The sequence below is a fragment of the Acanthochromis polyacanthus genome, chromosome 9, assembly GCF_021347895.1.
Source record: "Acanthochromis polyacanthus isolate Apoly-LR-REF ecotype Palm Island chromosome 9, KAUST_Apoly_ChrSc, whole genome shotgun sequence".
Classification (NCBI taxonomy): Eukaryota; Metazoa; Chordata; class Actinopteri; family Pomacentridae; genus Acanthochromis; species Acanthochromis polyacanthus.
The window spans coordinates 23,198,950-23,219,837 of NC_067121.1; the positions used below are offsets into that span (position 1 = coordinate 23,198,950).

General features: G+C 40.1%; 1 protein-coding gene across 2 annotated transcripts in view; it reads left to right on the forward strand.

The window, feature by feature from the left end:
• LOC110964242 (adenylate cyclase type 1-like) overlaps nt 1-20,041 on the forward strand; it is a 36,292-nt gene extending 16,251 nt beyond the window's left edge. The window contains exons 5-20 of one of the 2 annotated variants that reach the window (XM_022212920.2): nt 7,224-7,351; nt 8,283-8,441; nt 8,981-9,122; nt 10,383-10,538; nt 13,209-13,406; nt 13,520-13,617; nt 13,757-13,841; nt 14,419-14,508; nt 14,743-15,005; nt 15,802-15,928; nt 16,405-16,566; nt 16,651-16,797; nt 16,895-16,993; nt 17,103-17,217; nt 17,337-17,461; nt 17,940-20,041. In XM_022212920.2, coding sequence (XP_022068612.2) covers nt 7,224-7,351; nt 8,283-8,441; nt 8,981-9,122; nt 10,383-10,538; nt 13,209-13,406; nt 13,520-13,617; nt 13,757-13,841; nt 14,419-14,508; nt 14,743-15,005; nt 15,802-15,928; nt 16,405-16,566; nt 16,651-16,797; nt 16,895-16,993; nt 17,103-17,217; nt 17,337-17,461; nt 17,940-18,362 — 2,517 coding nt within the window. In that variant the 3' untranslated portion in view covers nt 18,363-20,041. The remainder of the gene's footprint in view (nt 1-7,223; nt 7,352-8,282; nt 8,442-8,980; nt 9,123-10,382; nt 10,539-13,208; nt 13,407-13,519; nt 13,618-13,756; nt 13,842-14,418; nt 14,509-14,742; nt 15,006-15,801; nt 15,929-16,404; nt 16,567-16,650; nt 16,798-16,894; nt 16,994-17,102; nt 17,218-17,336; nt 17,462-17,939) is intronic. The other variant, XM_022212921.2, reaches the window with a different exon arrangement.
• Nucleotides 20,042-20,888: the final 847 nt, after the last annotated feature.

The following is a 20,888-nucleotide window of genomic DNA, read 5'->3' on the forward strand; positions in this document are numbered from 1 at the left end:
CTGAGAATCTGCCGACTACCGCTGGGACCGAAGACAAGGCGCACACCTCGGGAAAGCTTTGAAACCTTATCACTACCCAAACTTGGTGTTTGTCGAAACTGTGAGAATATGACACCAGGCTGACACCCAGAACACGCACAGTAATTATTCCATACATGGGTGAATTGACCGGGTTTACTGTACTGTAGAAATGGTCCAATTTTTTTTTACTGAGATTCACATTAACACTCAAAACTATTTTTTAAAGAATAATAATATAAGAGAGACACTTATTTGAAAGTCAAGAATGTACATTGACACGCCAACCGGTCTTCTCGAGGCCGCCTCACTCTATAAACACATCCTCTCGAACAGTTTCTAACAGTCTGTCCAGCACCCGAAACAACAGCTTGGGCTGTGAGAGGAGCTCTGTGATTAATTTATGGTTTGTGTGGTGCTATATACCATTAATAGCTCTGTACTGGATGAGCTTTTTTGTCTGTATGCGTGCATGTCAGTGCTCCTTCCGCAGCATAGTTTTCACAAAGCTTTTCATTCTTGTCTCTCTTTTCTCTCCTCTTGCAACACCTCCCTGCATCACAGCTTTCAGACTCCTCCGCTCCTTGTTTCTCAGCTTTTTGATTGACACGCAGCAGCCTACTTCCCTCAACTGTGTCTTTTATGCCCTGTGGTTCTCCGCACTCTTTTCCGCTTTCATGTTTCCATTTTTAGGATGGCTCAATGATGTATCTATCTACTGTCTCTTACTTCCTCGACAAGATGGAGTTTCCTTTCCATTCACCCGTATATGACTGTGCACACTTACAGAAAAGCCTGCACCACATGTGCAATTTGTAAATATGCTGAAGTTTAAGCGATTCATGATGAAATTGTTTCACTTTATTGATTTCTTTTCAGTGCGGTGTTGCAGCATGAGCAACCTCAGACAAGTTTTATAAGCAATCAAAAAATATCATGGAAAAACTGAACTACGAGCCAGAACAAAGAGTATGATAGTAGAAAAGTTAACTTTGAAAAGCCTGTCCAAATGTCTTTGTACATCTGCAGGTATACTGTGAATAAAACAAAATCCTGTGCTGGATAAAAATATAGCAAATCCATCTGGCTAGGATGCTAACAAAAATGTATCACTCTCAAACTGAGCACAGGAACTGTTCACTGCCCACATGGTGACAGCTGTCTGCCAGGAACTAAAATCTGGGTGTAAACACAATCAAATAACCTTGTTTGGGTTCGTCTCATGAGCAGTTGCAAGGATCACTATCAAGTCCTGCTGTTTCCCTCAGACGCCTGTGTGCTAAAAAAAAAGAGAAAAAAAAAAGCTGTGGACTGAAGCAAAACCCAAACCAAACAAGCCAGCTTGGGTTCTTGACAGAGTGAAAAATGCTTCTGCTTCATGAGAAAAACATTATGATGGTTGATGCTGCATTGAACAGAACGGGAAGCAACCTTAACGCGCATAATACTGGGAGACTCAGAAAAGGCAGACTTACAAAACAAGCTCAAAACTGAAGCAAAAATACTAAGATGTAATGCTTTTTTTTTTAGTCACTAATATACATGAAGCTAGATCTTGTACTTTCCATAATTGAACCTGGAGTGTCTTTTGTCAGATCCTGTCTGATTTTGACCTAATCAGTCCTCATTTTTAAAACTGTTTTTGTTATAAAACTGTATTCTCCGAGCCCACACAGAGATAATCCTAAAGACATCGTCATCAGGGTTATTTATCAGATTTGACAAAGCTCTCTCCGGAGCCACGAAAACATTATGAAACTGTTCTACCCTCATGTGCATCAAATCTGGGGATTCCAAATGCACATTTTTATGTGAAAACTTGTCATATTACGGAATCTTCTTATTTTGAATCACTTTTCAGTTTTGTTATTGAAATGGGCGGCACAGCTCAGTACTGATTTTGTGGAGAGGCAGCAACTCATCCTGAAGTGTTTAAACTGCGATTGACAAAAAAATTGACAAGGAACAAAGCTACAATTTAACTCCTGTAAACACGATGTCATTATATATATGCATAATAGCACATAAGGTAATCCACAGGCTTTAAATAGTGCAGGCTGAAGGCAAAGGCTAGGTGCTGTATCTGGTCCAGATTTGGAATGAAGATGCTCACAGGGTCTTGGAATCAGACTAATTCCTGGGGAGGTTTTCTGTGGGTCAGAATAGGAAGAATCTGTGGTGCCAATGAAATCACAATGTGAGGGATGGCCTCCTTAAACAGTATTCATTTTTGGCAGTTTGGCCAATATTTGTGCAATACCTTTGTCACTGAAATAGTAAATGCTCTTTGAAGATGCATTTTTACATTGATTTTTTTTTTTCAAAGTTACTTTAGTATATATATATATATATATATATATATATATATATATATATATATATATATATATATATATATATATGCAGAATTTTAGGCTTATTGATTTTGTGCATCATTATAGTTAATGTTATTTGACTGCTGTGTATCAGTCACTAATGAAGATATTAGATATGGCAAAAATGTGTGTTGTTCTTCTGATCTGATTCAGTGTGTGTATTTGTGCCGTGTAACTCACACAAATCCATCAGGCGACTTGGGCGTCCAAAAATATAAATATATTTCAAGTACATTTCAATCATTTTCTTTGTATCCCTCCAAGAAAACGCTGCTCGTTGTTTCCAAATCTGATCAAATATTCAGGAAACCGGTGCCATCCTTGAACATAAAACAGTCTTGGAAAGAAAAAAAAACCTCTGAACATTTGTTATTTGTCATATCTGTTAAAAATATCTACATTAATAGCTTTATTTCACAGATTTCCAACACCCACTCGCTCCAACCCACCAGGCTGGGGTGGGAGGAGAAAGTGGTGATATATGTTTTTCATTTGTTGTTGTGCAGAAATTAATTCAAATCAATAACAGAGCTGGCTACTAGAGGAAATATCCACCCCATATGCAGAGATGGAGAGATGTTGAGAGAACTTAGCGCTCCGGAGGACCCCTTATAATAAATCACTGCCTGTCTTCATTGATGAAATGTTGACATGAAAATACTTCATCTAGCCAAGGTGGGAGGAAAGAATGCTGAAAATTTCTAATAGCCTAATATAAAATGCATAAAAAGTGTGATTACTTGCAATTAGAATCAGTAAAAGTGTTTTTTTTTGCATAGTGCTGCTACTGTGGTCAAACAGAGGACAGATTCAGAGACAGGTAGTTGCAAACACACCTTCTGTCTTTTGACCTTTCCACCTTCCACAGTCACAGGAGTGGAAGTTCTAATCTTTAACCTCATCAACACAGCAGTGATCTCTGTCTTTGTCTCAGAGCATGCGCTGCTCTGTCCTTCAGGGACTTGAAATGAACTGCTACTCGCTGCTGCCTCATCTTTTTCCCTTCATAATCATTTATTGAATGTTCCCCTTCCCTGCATTTGTGTCTTTGTCTCTCTCTCTTTTTTGTTTCCCTGTCTTTGTCTGTGTGCACAGACTTGTTGGCTAATTTGCATTCCTGCAAGCATATGGGTTAACTCTGTGTAAGGTGCCTGGCAATACGACTGCACCACCTGAATAAAAACAAGACTTAAACTGTGATCTGAAAATTGCTGTCACTTGTGCTTTCGTTCTAAATGAAAATATAAAAAGTGCCAAACTCTAGCCGTCTCTACATCGTGTACCCATCTTTCTTCTATAGTGATGACCACCCAGATTGCCCACAATGCTTCAGTCACATGACAGCAGTAATCCTGCTTGGGTCTGAATCCGTTCCTAAGCTCTCACACTGCAGATTAGCACAGGAAAAGTACAGAGTAGGAGACTCTGTAAGTACCAGGGTTTCCCCTGCTTCCTGTAGCTTCAGTCATGCCTCACTTTAGCACCATCTGTTACTGCTCCACTTTGCCCTGAGTTACCGCGAAGAGACCTCAGTGCCTCTGCGATGACAAACATGAAGAAGAGAGCATTCAAGTGTCATCAGCAGAAACTCCCTGTACCCACTGCATAAGAGAATGAATGAAGATCCAGCTCACAGCATGGCAAATTTACTATGTGAGCAAATAACCTTGTCTGTCAATGTGAATACTTTTGCTTGAATCAAGACTCATCTTTAGAAAGATACAGTAAAAAAAAAAAAAAAAGCTGAATGTAAAATGAAGCTCAGTGTTTTCATTGTTCAGAAAAATTCTTGGAAGTTCAGCTAATTTAGTTAATATCTTTGACATTGAAATGTTAAATTTTGTAGACTATTACAAGATCGATGGAAATAGCATCTTTTTATCCTTAAGAAATAAATTAACCTTTTAGGACTGGTGCTTTGATATTATTTAGGCAACAGGTATGAGGAAACCAACACAACTACTTACATTTTGGCTTGGATAAATGAATAAAATATTCTAAATCCCAGTTATGGTTTACTTTTCAACCATTTCTAATATCATCCAGCAATACAGCATGCCACACACTGAACTCACTCAGGAAGAGCTGAAAAATATATGTCAGTTACTTGCTTCTTTTGTTCTGAATTTAAATATCAAGAGACAAGAAAAAAGACAAAGACAACAGCCCAAGAGTGACAACAGAGGTAGAAAATAGAAAATACACGCAAAAATACAATTTTACTGAATGCAAATTAAAATATATCAAATATAGAAAAGCATACTCTGTTCAATAAGATAACCAAGACCAGTGAAATATTTTTTTCTTATCTTGCAGAGGCACTAAATATGTATGAAATGTAGTAATTATTAATATTGTGCAAGAAATATAGTAAACATAGGGTGAAAATATGTATAATATGTATGTTACATTGAATTTATTTAAAGGTATGATGTATCTGTTCAGTATTTATCTAATTATTGTTTTATGAATAATTGTCATTCCTCATTTAAATCAATAGTTATTCTTTCAAATTTAATTTATGACACTAGTTTAACAGAACATTTCCAGGCAAATACTATCAAAGCTGCTCAGCGTACTGTTAGAGAATTGCACTCTTTCCTTAGCTGTGTGTCTACCACTGGATGCATTTCACATGAACAGCCTCCACTCCACAGCAGGTGGAGGTTCCACAGGACAAACACAGCACATGTCGCTTTCAGGTCCTAGCTACCCTGCTATACTGAAACTCGCATGGTTTCCCTGTTAAAAATAGAACATCCATCTTGTCTTGTGCCCACCAATGTGCATAATTATGAGTCTTTGTGCTCTTCACATGCGTGGCCAGCAATCCCATTACCTCCATGGAAACAATAAAGGGTTATGAGAAGGCGCCCACGGTAACCTGGTCTCCCTGGTAAAATGAATGTCTGTTGCTCATATCCTCTAATAATGGGTTGTATTTGTAAGCTGTCTTTTCATGCTGCTGTGTATTGTCCCTAAAGAGTGAGAGTGACTCACCTTATTCCCCAAAGTGAGACTGAGCCTTTGATTTAGCACCATATTGTGGGAGCCCCTTTAGAGTTGGCGCAAGTTCAAAATCTCAAGAGTTCACAGGAGATAATGATGAAGACGTACAAACATCTGTCAGTGTGGGGACTCATTAGTCTCTCTTTCCTTAATTCTGGTCTGTTACTCTATTGATTTTTATGGCTGTATGTTACACACAGTCAGGTTCATGTCATTCTTCTCAGATAACTTTTTCAAATATGGTTGACGTGTTGCATTAGCATCCCAGAACGATGCAGTTATGCAGTAGCTGGTGTTATTAGGGATTCTTTGTTTATGCTGTAACTAACCACACTGTAACTCAATTACTGTAGATTAGACAGAAGATCGATACCTCTTTCATCCACTGAATAGGATGTTAAAACCAACAGCTAGTTAACTTAGCTTAGCACAAACATTACAAGTGAGAAAAACAAAAAGTTGTTAAGCTATCTGTTTGCATGACAGCGGTATCAATCCTCCAGTCTCACCAGAAAGTGGATAAATATATATTCCAAAAATGTTAAACCTTTCCTAAAGTGATTTCTGATCTCTGTTGTTTTGGTCGTTCACAGGAAATGCACCTATGAAAAATGTTGTAAGAATGCCAGTGTGGTCCAGTTCCCACATGGCATCACCTGTGACACATTAACTGGGACACTTGTGTTCATTAGAACAGTTAGATAAAAAAAAGATGCATTGCAGACTTGAGTTGAATTAGGGTTTATGTGATGAGAGTTTTAGCTCAAACACTGTGACTATTTTAACAATCTGAAAAAATGTCTGCGCCCCAACACCAATGGACCCACTGAAGAAAGCTTAGTAAATTACAAATCTTTCATTTCACTAAAGTTTGGGGTCACTTAGAAATGTTCTTATTTTTGAAAGACAATCTTTTTTAATGAAAATAATATCAAATTAATCAGGAAGACAGTCTTGATGTTGTTAATGTGGTAAATGACTATTCCACCTGAAAGCAACTGATTTTTAATGGAATATCTCCATAGGGGTACAGAGGAACATTTCCAGCAACCATCACTCCTGTGTTCTAATGCTACATTGTGCTAGCTAATCGTGTTGAAAGGCTAACTGATGATTAGAAAAATCCTTGTGCTGTTATGTTAGAACATGAATAAAAGTGTGGTTTTCATGGAGAACATGAAATTGCCTGGGTGACCCCAAACTTTTGAACAGTGGTGTATATGTTGATGTTGATGAACATGAATGCTGGACAAAATCAATGTTCCTTCTACAAGTCCATCAGTGTTAAGCCTTCCTCACAGGGTGACACAGTTTGTAAATGTTGCAGCTTCATCTGCTATTTGCCCTAAATGTTGAGCGATAATAGATTTTGATATTGGAACTTTACAGCATTATGATATAGATGTTACATTTAGACATTTACTCCTAACTGCACCATAAACTCAGTGAACCTCAGAAATTGCCTGGGATAGCTTGGAGCTATTCTTACAAATTACCCTCCTAGATATGGATCGGCATAATCAGTATAATGGATAAATTCTAATTAAATGCCAGAATTTTTCCATCAAGTGCCCCTGGTCTTTGTGTGACTTAACCAGAAAAAGGCTATTATTGTGTTCCAGCAATGATTAAGCTCACCAAAATGAATAAATGTTAGTTTTTGATACTTTGAAAGGGCATAGCTGCTGTAACCAGTTTTTATTCGATGAAATGTGCGAGTGGGGATGATTTTTGTTGCTGCCTGCCTCACTGTGATTCATCTGCTCGGAGGAGGACGTGGGATCACCATTTCTCTCTTCAATCTGTCTTCCTGATTGACAGGAGAACCACTGTCGCAGGATTAAGATCCTGGGGGATTGTTATTACTGTGTGTCTGGACTGACCCAGCCCAAGACCGACCACGCCCACTGCTGTGTGGAGATGGGTCTGGACATGATTGACACGATAACGTGAGTCTTCTATTAGGCTGTCATCTGGTTTTCATGTGCGACCTGAGAACAACTTTAACATTCTAGACTGAAGAGGCACTGAAAGTCAAAAAGACATGTTGAATCTTTATTTTATTCTTAGCGCACTGAATTCTAACACCGAACATCTGAGCAAGCTGAACTGCAGTTGGTGGAGAGAAAAGTCTTTAATGGAGAAAGAAGAGAAGCTATTTTATTTTTCATTTTTTATTGAGTTGGAAAGTGCTTGTTTTCCATGCGCAGCCTGCACAGTTTGGAAGCGAAATAAGGACCGAAATAGAAAAGTCAGAGACGCAGCAGACGATTAATCAGATACTTTCATGATTCAACTGAAAGTTTTTTAATTAAGATTAGACTTTTTCTCCAACACTGATTAAATAGAAATGCTCGTCGTAGTCATCTTTTGTTGTTTTTGATCTATTTTTGGTTGTAAGAACAAAGCAGAGCGTTTCTGAACAGTTTTTGTCCACATCTTGAAAGATATCTATTTCTAAACAATGCTTGTAGTTACTAATTTTGTGTCCTTAATTTAGGGTGTACATCTGACCTCAGTTTTTGCAGATAAAAGGTTGCCTCTAATAGTAAGTACGATTTGCGTGGATAATGATAAGAGTGGTTAATATTACAAAATGCCAACAAGTGCTCCTTTCACTATTATGTATGCATTTCAGTTTCTAAACAAGCCTAGTTTGGCAGATGAAATAATTATTAATGCACACAAGCATCGAATTCAGTAAGTACATTGATTATGTACAGCAAAGCACATCATAATGCATTATTCGGGTCACGTTGTGTTGTATTTCTTGTGCATCTCTTCTTTGCTGCTCTGTCCAATTATAGAGATACTATAGCTTTATATATATATGTATATACTATAGCTTATGTCGTCCCTCCATGTGTTCTTTCCCTACAGGTCAGTAGCAGAAGCCACAGAAGTCAACCTAAACATGCGTGTGGGCCTACATACAGGTCGGGTGCTGTGTGGAGTTCTAGGCCTCAGGAAATGGCAATATGATGTGTGGTCAAACGATGTGACCCTGGCCAATGTGATGGAGGCTGGAGGGCTACCTGGGTCAGTACCGAGCACTTTACAGGAGTATGAGCCTCAACAGCTGCAGATACCATTTGTCTCTATTGTTGTGCTCTGGAAAAACTAATTAACATTTCTCTCTTTTTTTTTTTTTTTTACTGTCTTGATGGAGATACTTTTGTTTTGAATTGATGTCGGACAAATCAGAAAACAAGGCAAACTGCAGAGGAGACGCACACTTATTTCAACCTGAAAAGAAATTAAATCTTCCAAGAGAAAACTGGGGCTGGAATAATTTCTGGCATCTTCAAAATGGCAACATGCATTTTGATCAGACTGAAAGTGTAGAAAACAATAAAGGAAAACACCTCAGCACAACTGATTTATCTACATACTTCTTGAACTTGCATGGAGCATTTTAAATTGACACTTGGAAGGAGAGATAGTTCATGTGGTGTTCTGCGCAAACACAGCCTCAGAACTTATTTTGACCCTCCGCTTTGACACGTGAATCTTCTGCAAATGACCTCCTCAGAATTTTTTGTGAATTATGCGTTTTGCTTGCCATTTTTGTGCCACAGGAAAGTTCACATCACCAGATCTACGCTCGAGTGCCTAAACGGAGACTATGAGGTGGAGCCCGGAAATGGTCATGAAAGGAACGCCTTCCTCCAAAAACATGAAATAGAAACCTTCTTTATAGTGCCATCTCACCGACGGAAGGTATCTTATTGCAGTTTTATGTTGAAGAATACACGTTTGACTAGAAGAAAAAATATGAAATTAATACCAGTAGTTGTTCTGCTTCAGTAAGAGCCTCAGATGACACTATTAGACTGTGGCCTCAGCTGAACCTTCTAATACCTAGACAGTGTTCTCTATAGCTTCTGCAGTATGCTAATCCATATTGATGGACCTCTATGGTAAGTCAGAGTAGGCTGGAATAACAAAGGAGGCTTATCTGGACCAGTTGTTACCTCTGTGCTGAGATCTTTAAGCCAGCTAGGAATACAGTGTAGTGTGACTACAGCATCTAACGTCCTACGATGGAGCTCTCACACATTTCTTGTTGAGCTGATCTCACTTCCAGCTTGTAATAGATTGGACTGGGGCTATACAGAGAGAGAAAGAGACAGAAAACAGCCCGTGGCATACATCATCTCAAATTTGCACAGTCCAGCAAACTTCCAGAGATACATGTGTGTCAGTGCATACACATGAAACACGCACATCTCCAACAGATGTGCCACAAGCAGCTGGAGAGGGAATTTCAGTCTTGTTTCTATATAACTCTATAAGGCATCCTCTCCTCTCCTCTCCTCTCCTCTCCTCTCCTCTCCTCTCCTCTCCTCTCCTCTCCTCTCCTCTCCTCTCCTCTCCTCTCTCCTTATTATTTCTTCCAGCAGGTTCCATGTTATGCAATATAAGGCTTGCTCATAGGTTACCCGGTTCCTTATGTGAACCAGTAACATCGCAGTTGCGTGCATTTTTCTTTTATTTGTGAGAGTCTTTGCTGGTCCTCTTAATATAGCTGAGGGTTCAACTTCATCAAAGTCACGGCTCAGAGAAAAATGTGCCCTGACATGTCTTGAATAGGCTGCAACTCCCGCTTAGGGGCAGCTTTGTGTTCCAAACAATACATATATTTCTTATTACAAATGGCATATAAACATTTCCTTAAACCCTTTCACGTATAATTACTCTTCATCACTTTTCCTAAAACAGCTTTTTGACAAAGAAACGAGGGCAGCGAAGTCCTAAAACTATTAAAATCACCTAAGGGATTGACCTACCTTATTTTAACAGCTTTCTAGTTAAATTCCTGAGCCTGGTGATAATGACTTGCAATCATGTGTGCATGAGCATGTGTACACGTGCATACTGTCCAGTGCCTGTGCATGAGTTATAGACCCTTATATCATATATACTACTGTGTCGGGTATCATGACTTAATCCTTGTTCCCATTTCTTATCTGGTGACAGATATTCCCAGGATTGATTCTTTCGGATATAAAGCCCGCCAAAAAGATGAAGTTCAAAACTGTGTGCTACTTACTAGTGCAGCTTATGCACTGCAGGAAGATGTTCAAGGCTGAGATTCCCTTCTCCAATGTCATGAACTGCGAGGACGGTGATAAGGTATAAACTCTGTGTCTGTGTTGACGTTTCTGTGTTTGTTTCGTGCTGTGATTTACTAAAAGATAGACATTCTAGAGTATGGCACAATGTAAGTATTATTTAGCAAAGGCTTGTCTGAATGTGAACCGATCTCTTTATTTAAACCCCAACTTCAATCTTTCGTGTCATCATTCATGTTGACCTACAGGAAATTATTTTTTTTAATTGAAGTTTTATTGTTGTGTCTTGTAAAAAAAAAAAAAAAAAACTCACTCCAGTGCTTTTGCAATGCAAATTTGTTTCAGATATAAGCTTAAGCTCCGTAGAACAGGGTCTTAGGCAAACACTAGAGGAGCCACAAAGTGTATGTGCTGTTCTCTTCATGATTTAGTCGTGTTCTCTCAGTTATGTGCACATATGGATATAAATAGTTGCATGTGCAAGAGATGGTTCCATATCCATCGCCGTTACACCAATGCTGTTTGTCAGTTCGTTGGACATTGCACTCGTGCAGTGATCCTTGCAGTACAGCTCGTGTGAACTCCTAGTAATGCTTGACGATGCTTGAAGGGTCCTCAAAAGGTCCTCCATTCATTTCTCTTCTACATATGTTTGTTGTAGACTGAACTGCAGATTGCTTTGAGTTTCTTTACAGTAGTTGGACTTCTATTTTTCTATTTTGCCTACAGTTAAGCATTATTTTAGTGGCAACATCAAATATAGCAGATATTTTTTGTCGAGCTGTGAGCTAAGATTTTGTTTCATGAACTAGTTAAAAATAATGCAGTTTTGTGATGTGTTTTAAAAGACACACAAACTTCAAACATCTTCAGATACGCAGCTTTCACAGGGTGGATCCTTTAGGAATTGAGTTTGATGGAGAGATGTTACCGCGGCGCACGATCCTATTAGTTATAATGACATTAGTATGTTGGTCCTGCCAGAGACCAAAGCACTGTTTCCCTCGTATATACTGTCAGTGAAACTGGCAATCTGGTTAACTGTTAAAGAGCTTATTTGACCTTGTGTGTCTGTAAAGAAATCATGTGGTCTGGCAGCTGTACAAATACTGCACCGGCTGGTTTAACGTGGATTTTCAGGTGCCTGTGTTTGCACGTGTCTGTGTGAGTGTGTGAGCAGTAAATGCACTCATGTGCTGTGGATTTATACAGTGCAAGTTCACACCTTTGTATAGCAGGATTTATACCCCTAAAAATAGTACACTCATAGGTAAATTTTTTTCTTGGGTTAGGACTGAGATAAGGGTTTGTTAAGTCTGTGGCAGTAATGTTTAAGCTTATACGTATAACAATGTTTGTGTGTGTGTGTGTTTGTGTAGCTCACCCAGTTTGGGATAGAATCACATAGACAGGGTGTTACATATTTGTCAAGAGCTGTTTTGCTGTAAATTTAAACATGTGTTATGAAAGCTTGAATAAGCATCATCTTCCTGCTTTTATAATGCTGCCCTCAGTGTTGTAGCTACACTCCATGTCTGTGTGTCCCCTCGTGTCTACATTACCAGTGGTGACAGCCTCCTCACATGATAGACAGAAGCCAGATTAGTGTAGAACAGAAAAATGGAAAAGGGTGACAGGTTATGTCATACATAAAGCTTCCACTGAATGGTAGTTTTACATTCAGACCACACACACTTGTGCGGAGTGAAATGACATATGCATTCAAAGCACGGAGGTGAGCGATGTGAGGGACAAGGGATGAATGGATAGGATTTTCGGTGCAGCAGACATGGCTGCATGATGTGTTCTGTGTTACATTGAGCACAGTATGGAAGGAGAAGCCACCATCTGCAGGCCACTGTGTTGCTGCCTTTTCAATAACCCAAAAAGAATGTGAGGAATGCACAGAGAAAGACAGAATAGAAGTGGGGGCACAAGAAGAAATGCATGAAGGAAGACTAACAGAAACAGGGGAGGAAAAGAAGTGAAAATGTAAGGATGGATGAAAGGAGGGGAAACATGAATGCAGGGAAAAATTTGGAAGCATTAGGAAAAGAAATGAAGGAAGCAAGAATGAATATACAGAAGATGGGCAGGAAGGAAGAAGGAAAGGTATTGAGGTAATAAATGGAAGCAGAAAATGTACAGAGGAGTATATAGAAGCAGGGAGATAAAGCATTAAGTAATAATAGACAGGAGCAGAGAAGAGAGAAAGAATGAAGCAGGGAAAGAAAGAAAAGGATGAAATCAATGGAGTCTGTGAGCTGTACACATCCGTGTCATGTCATGAAGTCATGAATACGCCAATGATCCCTGTTCACCCTTTGCTCTATACTGTGCTGAGCTGCACACTTCAGTCAGCATGCTCACTTACATGCACAGACACACACATGCACGCAAACACACATACGCACACAGACACACAAACATCTGCTCTGCCATGTTAACTCTCTGGCTTTGCTCCAATGCCCAGTGTTTTGCAAAGCTGCTCGCTTTGGCTGCCGAAGACACTTAGACACAGCAGGGTGCATTCAGTAATGAAGTTAAGTGTGAAGGCAATGTCCTAATTTGAAAGTATAATGTTTATTGTTGACTCTTATTCACCCTTGTTCCTAATATGATAATTCTCTAGTAATGCAGATAATACAGGGTGCTGCATTGCAGCCTATTTATCAAACTACTGTTATTCAGGCTCTACATTTTCAGTGAACATTTCTCTTCGTCCCACCAGCGGAGGGCCATGCGGACGGCTCCACAGAAGCTGAGGAACCGCACCAACGCTAACCAGGCTAACTTGATCCAGAGCAGCCCCAGAACCCGGGTCAACCGCTACATTGGTCGGCTGATTGAGGCCCGCCAGACTGAGTCAGACACGGCAGACCTCAACTTCCTCACTCTCATGTATAAGTGCTCTGAGCGTGAGCAGAGGGTGAGGGATTTAGGAAATACAGACAAATGCTGCACCTCTACAGCAGGAAATAGTGGATGAAGCCACTGAATGAATGCTGTCATTTAACACTTTGCTTCTCTGGCCTTACACAGTACCACCAGGTTCCTGATGAGTACTTCACCAGTGCAGTGGTCCTCTGTCTGATCCTCGCTGCCTTGTTTGGCCTTGTCTATCTTCTCATCATACCACAGTGCGTACATCACATTCTAATCTTGTACCATTCTTCTTTATTCCTTTTTCTCCATGTCTTTTATTAATTTACCCTTTTACGTACTGAGGTCTTTCTAACTCTGTCTTTTCCTTCTTTCCTGTTTTTTTTTTCCATTCAGGGGCACAGTGGTGCTAGTCCTTCTCGTCTTCTCCATCTGTTTCCTAGTCGCTTGTATCATGTACCTGCATATCACTAGAATACAGGTAAATGCTTTATTGTCCTTACTTCACCTCTCCCTTCTCATTCACTTTTTATCGTTGCATTGACTAGTGATGGATCGATTTTTTTTTTATTATCAGGTGCTTTAGAAAACTGACTTCCTTCAATCTATATTTTTTCTGCTATGAAAGATTTTGCTGACTACAGAGAAAATGCAAATGGATTTCATAAGGCCTTGCAATAAGAATTCAATAGACTGGCTTTGAGGTTACATTCTAAGACTTAATGTTGTATTTAAATTCAGATGGCTGTCTGTTAATTTCAGCTTTTGTTGAGATTGATGGTCATTCTCAAAAAAAAAAAACACAACCTTTTGAAGGGTTTTCACACTTTGTTGATATCTCTCTCTCTCTCTCTCTGTTCTTTACTCACTTTACTTACCTCATGCTGCTCCAGGCTCTGCTTGTGCAGAGTTCCTCTCATAGTATTCATAGAATTATTCGGTAAACGTACATAGTGTTATATAAAATATGTACAATATATGTTTTTTAATACCAGTCTTCCGCACACACTTTTTGTCTTATTTTTAAAAATTTTTTTTTTTTGTTCTTGTGTGTTCAGTGTTTTCCAGGGTGCCTGACTATTCAGATCCGCACTGTTCTCTGTATTCTCATAGTGCTCTTAATCTACGCTGTGGCCCAGGCCTGTGTGGTAAGTGAGGAAAAAATGTCATCCATCACAAATGACCTACCTTACTGGCCAAACAGTCACCATGCTCTGAGCTGAATCCATGCTGCTAATTAACTTGTGATGAACACGCTACATATAAAAACAGCTTACACTCTGTGAGGTGGATGTTTCTTGTAACATGCAGACAGGCCTACGATGAATGTAGGTGAGCATTGAATTGTTCTCTTACATTTTTTTTGTGTTTTCTTGTGGCAGGTGGGCTGTATGCCCTGGTTGTGGGGCAGTGCCAACACAAACAGCTCCATCGTCATAATCGATGTGGACAGCGGCGCCAACCACACCATGGCAGAGCTGCCCTGCGACGGCGCCCGTTACGCCTTCCTGTCGTGCGTGGTGGGCACGCTCACCTTGGCGCTTTTCCTGCGTGTCTCCTGGTTGCCAAAAATGGCGCTAATGCTTCTTCTGGGGGTGCTGTATGTCACCGTGTTGGAGCTCAGCGGCTTTCGCAAGACTGCAGAGTGAGCTTCACGGCACAACATGATCACCAACGCCGCACCAACACAAACATGCGCTTCAGATTTCTGTCCCTTACCAAAGTTACACGACGACACTGCACACATCCGGCTGGAGAAGTGAGAGTCCACTGATCCAATTATGAGGCATCATGCATGATGTACGTCATTCGAGTACTGGAGTCAGTGATTGGTTCTGAATCTCTAACGGTGGTTTTGCATTTACTTGAATGAAAAAGCAAACAGATATCCCGGAGTTGGATAAGTATTTACAGTACGTGTGCTGAGATGTATGTGAGTGGAGGAGTCGTAGCTTGTTTTTAGCCCACACACTCTTTCATTTCCCACCCTTTGAAGCAGCACACATGCTTATTAGTTCCAAATCAGAAGCTTGAAAGGACAATGTGGGCTGGATGATGGGACCACGTTAGCCGTTTCAGCCCACTCTATAGGGGCCTGGCCAATTTTTATTGCAGCTCAGATCATACATTTGCAATTAAAAAATGATTATATTTGAAAGGGTTGTTAGGAAAATATAGATCTCTTTTGGAAAAACTCATTTTGTTTAGATACAGTTACTCATCAGTGAATAATGTAATATTTTGTGATCCAAAAATACATTTCAGCCACATTAAAAGTACATTTTCCCAAAGATTTTTGTTTTGATTGTGGCCTTCCAAAATATCCTTATTTTTGTAAAACTTTACTCATCATCTCTCCGTGGGGGGTCCATTCATCCCTCCTGTGGAGTTTTCTGTGTGGTCTGGTCCACTGCTGACTTGTGTGTTGGTCTCTTCCACAGTGGGGGGTCCTTCCACATCCGGGGCTATGAGCCCATCCTGTCTCTGTTGCTCTTTGTCAGTGCCCTGGCCCTCCACTCCAGGCAACTTGACCTCAAACTGCGCTTGGACTTCCTATGGGCTGTGCAGGTCAGGAACTTTACAATTGATGTGTCTGCGCACGTGAGCGTCTGTGGATGTTGAGAGGCTTAAGTGTTATTATCACAATATAAGCTTTAACATAAGTGCCTAAATGCTGTCTTTTTGGGTTTGATATGTATAAACTATTGGGTAATGTGAGGAGGATGTATATTTATAGGCTGCCAGCTGTCTGTTCTTTGGCAGAAACACGGGCAAGAAGCTTGTTTTGGCACAGTTTCATTTGGAACTGAGAGTATTGCATAGTGGAATAGAAGTGTTGGAGATTAATTTTAAGCCATTTAACCCTTTAATTTAGCAGCATTCGTCATTTAATTTAATTCAAGTCTGTTCAACCTCCCATGAGGCTTGCAGCAGTCTATAGTGCTAGGCAAGGCTTTTTACTGACCCCATGTGGTGAAAATGTGCAACAAGCATCGGTTCTTACAGCTGTATGTGCATATTTTGTGTGCTACATTTGCTGGCAGGCGGAAGAGGAAAGAGATGGAATGGAGAAAGTAAAGCTGGACAACAGGAGGATCCTCTTCAATCTTCTGCCTGCACACGTGGCTCAGCACTTCTTAATGTCAAACCCCAGAAACATGGTGAGCCACGCTAATAGACAGGCAGGCAGGCAGACAGACCAACAGGTAGATAAAAAGGCAGAAAAACAAAAACAACCTAAGAAGACACCAGAGAGCCTATTTTATAGTGTATTCCCTCTTTCCTGTTAGGATCTGTACTATCAGTCCTATGCACAAGTTGGTGTCCTGTTTGCATCAATCCCAAACTTCAATGATTTCTACATCGAGCTGGACGGCAACAACATGGGAGTGGAGTGCCTGAGACTGCTGAATGAGATCATTGCTGACTTTGACGAGGTGCGACTCTGATCTTTTACGCTTTTCCTTACTTGACAACACTAGTAAGAGTTGGTTAGCAGTGTTTGTTTTGTTATTTGAATGTGTGTTTTTGCAGCTCATGGATAAGGAGTGCTACAAAGACATAGAGAAAATCAAAACCATTGGCAGTACATACATGGCAGCTGTGGGACTCGTCCCCACCATTGGTACCAAGGTGGAGTTTGATTTGTGTTTTTTTTTTTTGTTTGCATTTTATTGAAGAGAATTTGAATATCAATCAACATGCACAGATACTAACTGTTTGGTGTATTTGCCTTCTTTAGGCCAAAAAATCAATTTATGACCACCTGAGCACAATAGCGGACTACGCCATCGAAATGTTTGACGTCCTGGATGAAATCAACTATCAATCATACAATGAATTTGTCCTGAGAGTGGGTACGTCTGCAGTACTGTACAGTGTATGACACTGATGGAGTTGCAGAGTAAATCAAAATGTAAGCATGTGAAGCACCGGTTTAAAATGATTTTGTTTCTGGTTTTGTTCATTTGTGCAGGTATCAATGTGGGTCCAGTGGTGGCAGGGGTGATCGGAGCACGGAGGCCTCAGTACGACATCTGGGGGAACACAGTCAATGTGGCCAGTCGCATGGACAGCACCGGAGTACCGGGAAAAATACAGGTGCACAAAACACCTCCAGCTCCATTCTGTTAGGAGAAATATTTTGGTTACAGATGAATCTTGATGGAATAAAATATATTTAAAAGAGACGTTTCTTAAAGTATCAACCATATATTTAAACACAAAATTTGGAACAGCCACCATATTCTCATTTACTGAGTTACAGTATGCCAAGGCTTTCAGTCTGAAGCATGTTCATTTTTTTTAAGCAATAATTATAATTCATATTTCAAAAGTAATTTTGATGGTAAACATGCATCCAAAATTTTTTAAAGTATTCCTCATAACACATTTTAGTAATATTCTATATTTTTTATAAAAGGCAAGCTGAGAAAGTCTAAGCAATGTACTTTTTCTAGCTCGGCATGCAGACTTTAAGCGACATCTCTGTTTGAAGCTTAAAAATGTGTCTACCAGCACCTCTGAAGCTTAAAGTGTTGTGCCTCCTTCTAGATCTATATTTCCTTCTGTTATTCAGGTGACTGAGGAGGTTTATCGGCTGTTGAACACCAACTATGACCTGGTCTGCCGTGGCAAAGTCAGCGTAAAGGGTAAAGGTGAGATGCTGACCTACTTCCTGGAAGGGAAGGTCCAGGGTGTGGGCACTGTAACCACTTCCTCGGTGATGCGCTCTGCCAGCCTGGCGCGCCGGATCCACTCCTGCGGGAAGACCAGCGTCCCCACCAATCTGGGCAGCGTCTCCTCCGCTGCCAGCCTCACCGCTCATGCCAGCATGGGTAGCAACATTCAGATGCACACTGCCAACAGCAGCAACAGCCAACCAACATGCCTGCCCTCGCCCTGCGTGCCCGCGGTCGGCGAGGAGGAGGAGGAGGAGGACATAGAGGTGACGGAGATTAAAATCGAGGCTGTGGCAGCTGTTGCAGATGTTGCAGTGTAGGAAGAAAGAGGAGACGTAGGTGAAATACAGCAAGAAAGCCCCTAGTTTGAGGCTGAAAGAAGTCGGGGCTGTCCAGGTAATTCCTATAAATCCTGAGCTACTGGCACAACGCAGGATATGCTAATTCAGGATTTGAACTTCCAGAGACATGAAGTGATATTAAGGACAATCATACTTGCTTTTAGGCATTTTTTTTAACTGCTTGCCACCCTTTGAAGACAAAATGTGGAAGGAAGAGAGAAGCACCCAGAATCTCAAATCCTCTTTTAACATCACTATACCAGATGATTACATTTGCAGTATTCTTGGGTTCCCTCTGATCCAGGTATAACGTGCATCTTCGTTTTATACAGTATGTAGCACATATTCCATGTACAGAGGGGTATGTGCATTGATATCCAGAAAGACTGACCATGCTATTGCTTTTGCACTGTCTTTCTGATTATGCCAAGGATACATTGCATTATTTACAGTGTAAAATGGTGTTGTTTTCTTTTTGATGTGTGTATGCATGCATGTGTGTACCTGTGAGTGTGTGCGTATGCATGTGTGATCAATTTTAATGGTAACAAAACAGCACAAAATCCTTTTTTTCTTTTTATACTCGGATCTCACTGGATGAAATAGACTTTTTATGATACATATTTACAGTTAAATAGTGCATGACTTTTTAAGAGTTGACAGCCATAGTAAAGATACTTGTGTTGAAAGAAAACCAAAGTATTGAGCTTTCCATAGACCTTGAGTTTTGCTACTTATTGCCTCACCAGAGAAGAAAGAAAATGTTGCGGCAGGCTGAATATATTTGGTGCATGCAGCGCTTTCAGATATCATCAGCAGAGCTACAGAATGTCTTTTTGAATCTTTGGAAAGACAAAATAAGGTTTCCCAAATATCTGATGTTCTTGTCTTGCCCTGATGCACAGCGGTTTAATGTAATGTGGCTTGTGCAAGGAATGCACACAGAAAAAAGGCAAAGGTATGTAGGATGGACTGGTTGGGTGTGTGCTGCTATGGACACTAGTTAATGCCAAATCTAGAGCAGTCAGTACTTTAGAACATGAACAGAAGACCAACACATCCCTGCATTTGGTGCAAACATACACGGACAATTCCAAAGGATTTACGGATGGCATTCATTCACACAGAAGAGAGCACATACATAATAATGATGATAAGCACACGACTCTCACAAATGCATGACTTAGTCTCGGTGTTTCAAATGCTCTATGTTCATTCACACACTTTCAGAAACTCTGGTGCAGTGTCTGGCTGCTGTCGTCTTTCAGGCATATACATTACTCTACTACTGCTTTTTTTTTATTATACTAAAGCTACCTTTTGAGTTCTCCTCAGAGTATATAAGCTTAAGCACATCTCTCAGAAATACAGCCTCCGAAATATGAGGTGCTTCAGATATCTTTATAGCCTGTATCTTTATCAGTGCATAGGAATTTCACTTGATCTGCAAATGTGTAAATACATCATGTTTCAAGTTTTTGCCTTACTCAATAAGCTTACAGTGATTGCAACCTGCCTTTTTAGATATATTCACTTTGATATGCAGATCATACTTTTTTTGTAAATAGCCAAAAGCTGTAAACTATGTTGTATCTTGTACAGTGTAAAGTTGGGTTATTGAATATTTTGTAATAAAGACAATATTGGTGTACAAAATATCCCATCCGTATGGCTGTGAACAAATGCGTATCATTGTGTTGATTTTTTTTTTAAAGTATCACTGAGAGAATTTACAGCCTGAAACACAAGATGTGCACATTATCCCCAGCACAGCAAACAGGCACCATTTAGCAAAAGTTTTTATGGATAATTTTGCTTGTTAGTTCCACTCTATAAATTTTTATTCCTCACATCTTATTTAATCGCCCTTAAAATAACACTTTTCACTCGGTACAGCAGAATACGTGAGACAATAACACGTTTATTATGCCAATTGATGTACCTCCGCAGCCCACGGCCAGATGAATATCACCGCGTCCAAAACACTGAGCAAGGGGCCAAATTTGTTTTCCCAACGTTGGTGTAAAGTTTGTCTGGGTTCACTCGGTGTAACAGTTAAGTCAACAAACACCTGGCTGGTTTAACCATTTACCAGATAGTATGACATTAGCATTTTTTTTTCTGCCTTGGAATGAGATACAACAAATTCTGATGTTTTTAAAATCAACGTAAATGTAATGTTGATGTATCTTGACCAAGTTCTTGCTTCACACCGAGAAGCTAAAACATGCAGTCGTTGTTGCTGTTATAGTCAAACCCTCCAAGCTAAAGTTAAAATTGAGCAATGGAGGGAATCCAAGGTAAATGATGGTTAACAAGTAACACTCTCCCTGGTGTCATCAGGTTAAAAAAGGGCAAGAGGAGTGAAATAGGTCACGGAATTCATGAATAATCACGTTTACATTTGGTTTACATACATTTCAGTTCAAATCGGTTCAGGTTCACTATACAGTGTGCAATATACACAAGTCCATTCAGGGCAGGTCACATAGTAAGGCAAAGACC